Source organism: Melanostigma gelatinosum (assembly GCF_949748355.1).
Source record: "Melanostigma gelatinosum genome assembly, chromosome: 10".
In the NCBI taxonomy this organism is placed as follows: domain Eukaryota; kingdom Metazoa; phylum Chordata; class Actinopteri; order Perciformes; family Zoarcidae; genus Melanostigma; species Melanostigma gelatinosum.
This window is the reverse complement of record NC_136643.1, coordinates 21,597,890-21,605,743: the sequence shown is the minus strand read 5'-3', so window position 1 is coordinate 21,605,743 and position 7,854 is coordinate 21,597,890. Positions and strand designations below refer to the sequence as shown.

Sequence of the window (7,854 nt, the reverse complement as noted above, 5' to 3'; positions counted from 1 at the left end):
TATGTGTGTGTGTGTGTGTTTGTGAAAGAAAGAGGGAGTGGGTCACTCATTCACAACAACAGCATTTGTGTATGTGTCCTGCATATCAACAGGAACAGGAATCTCTCGCTCTCTCTGTGTGTGAGAGAGAGAGAGAGAGAGAGAGAGAGAGAGAGAGAAGACACACATAGACAGCAACAAAGTCGGAAGAAGAGACTACAAGTGGTCTGCAAGGACTTGGGCAATAGCAAGAGAGACTTGCAGGTGTGTATCCCGGACATGTTGTCCACCCCACAGGGATTGAGTCACTTCCACGATACGTTGTAATTGTCCCTGTCGTCTCTGCCTACTCCCCTGTCACTAATCTGCTGTGTGTGTTGTTGCTGCTCAGCACTCATCCTCTCTCTTCTTGCGTAACAAACTAGGTGGGTGTTTTTGCTGCAAGCCACAGGATTAACAGTGTGAATGTAGAGGACTGAGGAGCGGGAAGAAAACACGAGGAGGATGAAAGGGAGAGAAGAGGAGAGAGTATCTTTGTCAATCGGACATTATCCTTGTTCAGATATATTCATGAGTCTGTCTGTGGGCAGACAGCTTCAAAGCTGTCCTCAGGACTTAAGGTTGTCACTGACTCATCGAAACAATTTCAAGGACCACACATATTCTAATATTCCACAAAACAAATAAGCTTTACATCACAGGTCACGTTTCAAAGCATGCCATGGCAATGCAGCTCACAGCTAACAGTGCTAACAGTGCTAACAACAGGAGAGGTGGTGGCAGAGCTGACAGTGTTTACCAGAAGGGGAACCGGAGAGTGGATGCCATACTTCACTCTAAATCTTGACAGGTATACATGGGACACATATTTCGGGAAAGAAGTCAGGTCTCTGTCGTACTGCAGTGCATTGTTAGGGGACAGGGTAAGGCAGTCAGTGGGCTTTGTGTGGCGATGTGAAGTGTTGCAGTCAGTGAGTCATTCTCCCATCTGGAGAGAGCGGTAATGAAGGCTTTAAATTAGAACAGCACACCTACGTGGTGTTGAAATAGACTTGTGAATAAGAGAGAGAGAGAGCGATAGAGAGAGAGAGGCGAGGGTAAAGGTGAGAGACTCAAAGAGGAACAGAGACCGATGTCTTTTGTTGCCCTTGTTGCAGAGACACCCACTCGTCTGAATATAGACCCAGATTCTGTGAGCGAAAAACTACAAGGTAAAAATCAAAACATAGTTTCCTGATGAAAACAGTTGTTTTAGGTTTTTCTGTGCATGTTTTAGTATTGGATCATCATTGGTTCTTCATTGATCCTAATCTTGTAAAGGATTTAAGAGCTTAAGTTTGTTGGTGTCTTCTTGTGAAAGTAATGCAAATAAAAGTCAGCACGTGAAATTATGACACCATTGTGACAGCAGTGAGTGTTAAGATGACACTGAGCATCATACAACTTCAGCTTTTCTTGAGCTGTTCAGTGTTACAAGACTGTAAATCCAGCTATTCCCATTTGCGAGTTAAACCCATATCTCACAGGCTACAGACTATGAAAGCAATGTTTTGGTGAAAAATGATTTATATTATATAAGTGTCTCAAATGCAGCAAATGTGAAAACTGGAGGACAGGAAAAAGGCAAAAGTTTGCTTCTAAAATATGAATTTGGATAATGGTCTGGGAAATAACAATGAACACTGTGTAGGTGTGGGATAAATGATGGCATCAGTGTACTGTCCTTATATATTGTATAACAGCTTAAATATAAAAAGTGTCATAAACACAACAGTATATAGTTATATAAGATATACAATATGTGACATGACAGTATATGACTCATACCACCGGTCAATAAACTGAACTGTGAAGGGAATTACGACTCTTTGGTTTTGCCAACTGAGCCTGACTTCACCAAGCTATGTAAAGTAAAACACATTTGCCTCTCACTGGAGTAATCTAGTTAACGAGATTAGCAGCAGGGTGGTTATGTAACAAGAGGACAGTAGAACAGACATAATCCCGATAGGGTGCTACATCAGTCCGTCTAGATTTCGTCTTTTTTCCACTTGGGTGAAGCTGACCAATATAAGGTCAGAAGGAATCCCTTTCCAAGAAACAGTAAAGCAAACTTTGGATTGTACACATACTGGTTTTAATTTAGTTATAAAACAATAACAACTTCCATTGTTCTTGCCAATACGTCAATGTCAAAATACTCCATTACAAGCCAACGTTCTGCCATCACAATTGTACAAAAGTAAGTAAAAGTACTTTAGGGCTGCTCGATATGAAAAGTAAAGCACAAGTTCCACAAAACTGTACTTACTGTAGGGTTTGGCGGCACCTAGCGGTGAGTTTGCAGATTGCAACCAACTGAAACTTCTCCCACGTGCCAAGTGTGTAGGTGGCCGACACAAAAACACGAATGGCCCAATCTAGAGCCATTCTAAGGTAACGGAAACTCAATGATTTTAATTCTCAGGTAATTGCACACCAATGAAAACATGTTTATTAAAATGATATTCCATTTATGTCAATGAACCCCCCTAAAGGCTATCGGCCTACACTGTACCTTTAAGCACAGTATTTGAGTAATTGTACTTATATGCCCTCCACCACTGTCTTTCATTTGCTCTCCTGGCAACAGGAGATGCCTTTTAACGAGCTTTGTTTGACATCATATTGGAACCTTTTAATTAAATAAAGACCCTGTCAATCACAAACCAAAATAACATTTCATGCTGTGAATTTGCTGTATTATGTACAAGAATATAAAATACAGACTTTAAGGAATGAAGTAATTCAATACAACTGCAGCCTATACACACACTGGGTGTGAAAATGATTGATGAATGAATGATGAAAACATTTGATTATGATGTTTAAATGGAAGTGCGAGTGTGAGGTCGGTGATGGATGAACTGTGGTGATGCTCTTCTCTTTCATTGCTGATGAGAAAATAAAGAGGACAAATCCAGAAGAGTGGGAAACAGAGCAGCACCAAGGCAGAGGTAACTCAGGAAAGAGTGACTGGATGTGACGGAGTCAGAGACACGACTGCGCCGACAGACGCACAAGCACTGTGTGGATGTCTTCTATTGATAACCCTGTATGTGCTGTGCAGTGGTTCAGCCCACTCACAGGCCCACACAGCTCATTTTGTCCAGCTCTCATTCACTTACCTACCCGTTACTATAGAGACACAGTGGAGAAGAATGCAAAAGGCAGGCTGGCAGACAAGATATGCAAGAGGCTGAATCTTAATAATAAAGAGAAGGCTCGCAACATTGCCCTGGGAGGCTGTTACGTAACGCTGCTGCAGGATTCTGCCAGGAACCTGTAAATACTTGTGGAAAAGAGAAAACAAAGCAAAACTATTGCAAGAGCACTTTTCTTGGCCATCACGATGTGTTGTTTTCCACCGATTCCCTCAACTCACAGATCATCTAGGGGGAATGTTTTACTCTTTAGTTTACATGTCGTTGAAACTGATGTCATGCAACAATGGTGTTTAAAAAAACACATGGCAGTGATTGAAGTATTATAAGTCAACATACTGGAACACAGTATGAATACCAACACATTTTAAATATTAACATATCATTTGCAGATGAAATAGATTACTTAACAACACTTACTGTGGCTATGGCTTTCAACTCTGCAATTGTCATTTTGAATAGTTTTGATGTTACAATGTGGCTCTCTGTCTGACATTAGATGGAAATAAATGAATGAAACAGAAACGTCTCTTTCTCTTTCCTCTCTATCCGTCTTTGTGTTTTCATTTACCTTCATCTATGTTCCACTTTCTTTCCTCTCTCTCCACCTCTCAATAGTTTCCTCCTGTTCCATTTCTGTCATGATTTTCTGGGTTATTTTCTGACTGCCTTTCTCCACTTTTGCTCTGTAAATAGATGCTGTATGTCCCCATAAGACTGACACAGATAGAGAGAGAGAGAGATAGAGAGAGGGAGAGAGAGTCACACAGATGGTTCTGAGACTGCAGCAGATTCTAACCAATCACATGAAAGAACCCTCCAACCCACGTGGCTTATTCATAAAAAACAGGAAAAAAAACCTCATCAATTCAGCTCCATTCTCTCACACAGCACATCATCGATGTGTCCGTGCTCTAAACTAAGGAAGCTTCTGAAACGTAATCATATGTTCCATGTTTAATGAAATCCTTCCTCAATTTAGCATATTCCTTAAAAATTCTTATTGATAATGCATCATAGTGTGATACCATTTTTTATTGATGCATGCAGATTCCTGCAAACATATTTTTACAATCGACTTTCTCACTGTTGGTTTCCTGCGTTCCCATTTCAGTGTGTGGCCCCGTTTACAATGCCCAGGACACACTGACAGGATACCAAAAATATCCTTCATGTGTCAGCTTACTTCCCTGTGCGCCAAACGGGTAAATCAACTGCAATGCATTCTGGGATAAAATGAAGCTGTTCTGCCATTTGCGTGTACACCCATATACCTGGATATGGTATAAAACCTCCAAAAAATTGTATATTTGTGTCAGTATATCTAAAAAAAACAAAAACGTTTCAATGTACGAATACCTCTATCTTTTGAGTTTTTGTTTCATGGCAACCACTCATGAGCTTCAGTCCCATGACAACCTATAGTATCATCCCAGTAAGCGTATTCGTCATGGACTTATTTCTGTTGCATAACCGTGTCTCAAGGCTTCCCTGCAAATCAACGGATTAGTGGGATGAGTGACAGGATAATAGGATGTCCGAGTTAATTCCTACTTCAGCAAACTGCAAGATTTGTGCAAACATAGGCCATAAGTAGTGCGCTCAGATGTTGCAGCGAGGTATATACGTTAGTGCACACACACATAAACATTAGGAGGAAGTTTTAAATCAACAAAACAATGAGAGAGAGAGACAACAGATCCTACAGAAGTATGGATTTATTTCATCATTGTCACCATAAACAATTACTGTATTGACCTTGTAGTAACACGTAGAGAGAGTGACTGCAACTGTGGTGCAACCGCAGACAACAAGCACATCTAAATATCACTTTCCATAGCTGACACAAAAGACCGTACAAACGATCTAATTCACAGATAATCTTCGCAGAGCGAAACTTGGTGACGTTCACTGCAAAATGAATGGAAAACGCTTCAGTGCTTGACAGGAAACACTGGTACACGACGATTATGTTATACCACTGTGCAAAACATCAAATGTTTGTCCAAAAGCTGTGCAAAACAGCAGCATTATATTCCACAGTCCAAGCAATGGACTCAAAACACAACATCACAATGATCACTGAAGCATAATACTGAATAATTACTGTCACGGTTGCCCTATAAGCTTGGTTTCAGAGTTTCAGAGTCAAATCACGTTTAGCTGACAGAAACTTGCAATAATGTGTGCAAATGATAGTCACTTCATAATGAGGCCTTCGCATTCAATATTTACATCACGAGGAAACATCCTCCCTGAATTGACTGCGCCGAATGTGAATTGAACCCAGCACACTGAGGCTTACAACACATTTACAGAGCAGGGCAGAAATACCATTTGAGCATGACGCTCTTTGTTTTTTGTTGTTGTTACGCTTGAACCACATCACATACAGCCACCTTCAAAAACAGGCAGATACAAATTAAATACAGAGCACATCTAAAATATGGGATATGTACATGTAAACCACAACGTTTCAGGCTCGGAGTATTTGATAGTTGGCACATGTGAGATTTTAAAACAATCTCTTGAAAAACTGTACATTCCATTCAGTCTCTAGTTACGTTGGCCTCTGCAATGTATCGGAAAACAATACACAACAGGGGCCGTAGGTTGATAATCTTGCTGTACGGCCATATATGAGCCCATTTTGTGCAGTTTATCACATCCCAGGTGGGAGATACATTTCTGCCCCCTACCCTCATGATCAACTTGAACCAACGGCCAATTGAGCGGTACACATATGTTGTTTGTCGTCGAAAACAAGCTATTTCAATTCAGTACGAGGTGGTTTGAAGAAATTGGTTTTGATCACAGAAGCTGAAAACTGTTACATTCTAAACAGGTATGAAGATACACATCGCGAGGCTTTTTTAGCAGTGAATCCTCTGTTACCCGTAGAGGAATATCTACGAGCGTGTTTTGTCCCCTTAAAATAACATGATCATCTGCTGCAACAGCCTATCAGCTGGTAGAGAATCTAAAAAAAGCACAACACGCTGTTTATACCTGTACTTACAAGGCTTAGGCTTATGTGCTGAAAGTGTATTGGGCTCACTCTGGTCCTCGTAGGAGCCACCCTTGGCTCTGTTGCGGCGAGGTGACTCATAATAGCGAGGGAGTGGAGGATAAACGGCCGCACAGGTCAGCACCTCGGACAGCTCCGCCTCTCGACTTCTCTCTCACACACAAACACACACACACACACACGCACACACGTCTATTCTGGTCCTGCCAAGAAGCTCACCTCACTGCGACATCCACTCGCCGGGAAAGTAGGCTTATCATGAACGAAACGGGGAGTTGAGTGTCACGTGGGATGTGATCTGTACCACGAAGTCAATCCGTGCGTCACTCAAACAGGACAAGACAAAAGATGACAATATTACCATTGGCATGCATGTATGAGGTCTCCTGTAGCCAAAACACCACACTGAGGTTGTGTAACATCATGAGAGAGAGATATTCAGCCCACACGTGAGAACTCTTCAACGTTGGCCTTTTACTTTCAAAACCACCGCTGTGTGATTTTGCAAAAACATTCACCTTTTAAAAAAAAAAACCCCACCGGTCTTGTTTTGGTTTTGTCAGCGGTCCAGGTTCGCCTCGCTCGGATCTCGTTGGTTTTTGAGGTCCTGGAAGACCTCGGTGAAAAAGTGCGGGTCCGCATTCAGCTGCAGCATTTTGGCACTCAGCCTGTTGATGATCCGGAGCGACATCTCCCAGAAAACGTCCTTGTTCGACTCGATCATGAACGGCTTGAGCGGGTAGGAGATCTCGTTGCCCATGTAGGAGTAGGCGAGGTAAAGGCAAGTCTGAAAGGTGCCCTGCAGCTCCGCCGGGCTGTCGATGCTGTCCGCTATCGTGTCTTCGCACAGCAGGTACACGAACACCACGTTGGCCGGCGTGATGAAGCCTTGGTCCTGCCAGCCCTGGATCAAAAGAGTCCGGTCGATGTTGCGTAACCAGAGGATCACCTCTCCGCTGTTCAGCTCTTTCAGTTTAAAACACCTGCGGCACATGAAGTCCCCCAAACAGCGAAGCAGCTCCCCGGTTGAAGCCTGGATAACTATCCGCCTCGGTGACACCACAGACAGGCTGCTGGGCAGCTGCTGGACCGTGGAAATCCTCCCGTTTTGGACGATTGCGTCGTTGTTTTGCGTGGGGACCGTGGGCACCGGGACCGGGATCGGCGCTTTGGGTTTCTTCTCCTCGGTTTGGTGCGTCTTCCTGATGTTTTCACTGTTGAGCTGAGCCACCTGTCCGGACGGGACCTCGCGCGCGGGCATGGGGTTCGGGGTCACTTTCTTGACACTCTTCTTGGCCGAATTGGACACCAGCTTCTTCCAGGAGAGAGAGACGAACATCGAGGGCCGTTTGAGGCTCTTGTCGTTTTTGGCGAGCTCGGCGTCCATAATAGACGCCTTCTTCTCCGTCGGGGAGATGGAGAGGACGGTACCCATGACTGCAGAGGAGAGAGCCGCGGTGGTGTTTGGATGCTGCAACTTCAACGCAGTCTTGTGCGGGGTGAGAGGCGGTGAAGAACAGTCACGACAACGATTGAAACTCCATTTACACGTTTAGTTGCTCCGTGCGTTGGCTGCTGGGCGGCGGGGGGTCGAGGACGGCGCGGGGTTTTCAGAGTGAACTTGTATTCCAACAGATGCTCTGT

The 7,854-nt window shown here is 43.6% G+C and overlaps 1 protein-coding gene across 1 annotated transcript; it reads right to left on the bottom strand.

The window, feature by feature from the left end:
- Positions 1-6,769: 6,769 nt before the first annotated feature.
- On the bottom strand, positions 6,770-7,645 carry LOC306783251 (cyclin-dependent kinase 5 activator 1-like; the record flags this gene model as incomplete). Its single annotated transcript, XM_079276824.1, has 1 exon — positions 6,770-7,645. One exon carries the CDS (start codon positions 7,643-7,645, stop codon positions 6,770-6,772), a length of 876 nt encoding a protein of 291 aa, XP_079132950.1.
- Positions 7,646-7,854: the final 209 nt, after the last annotated feature.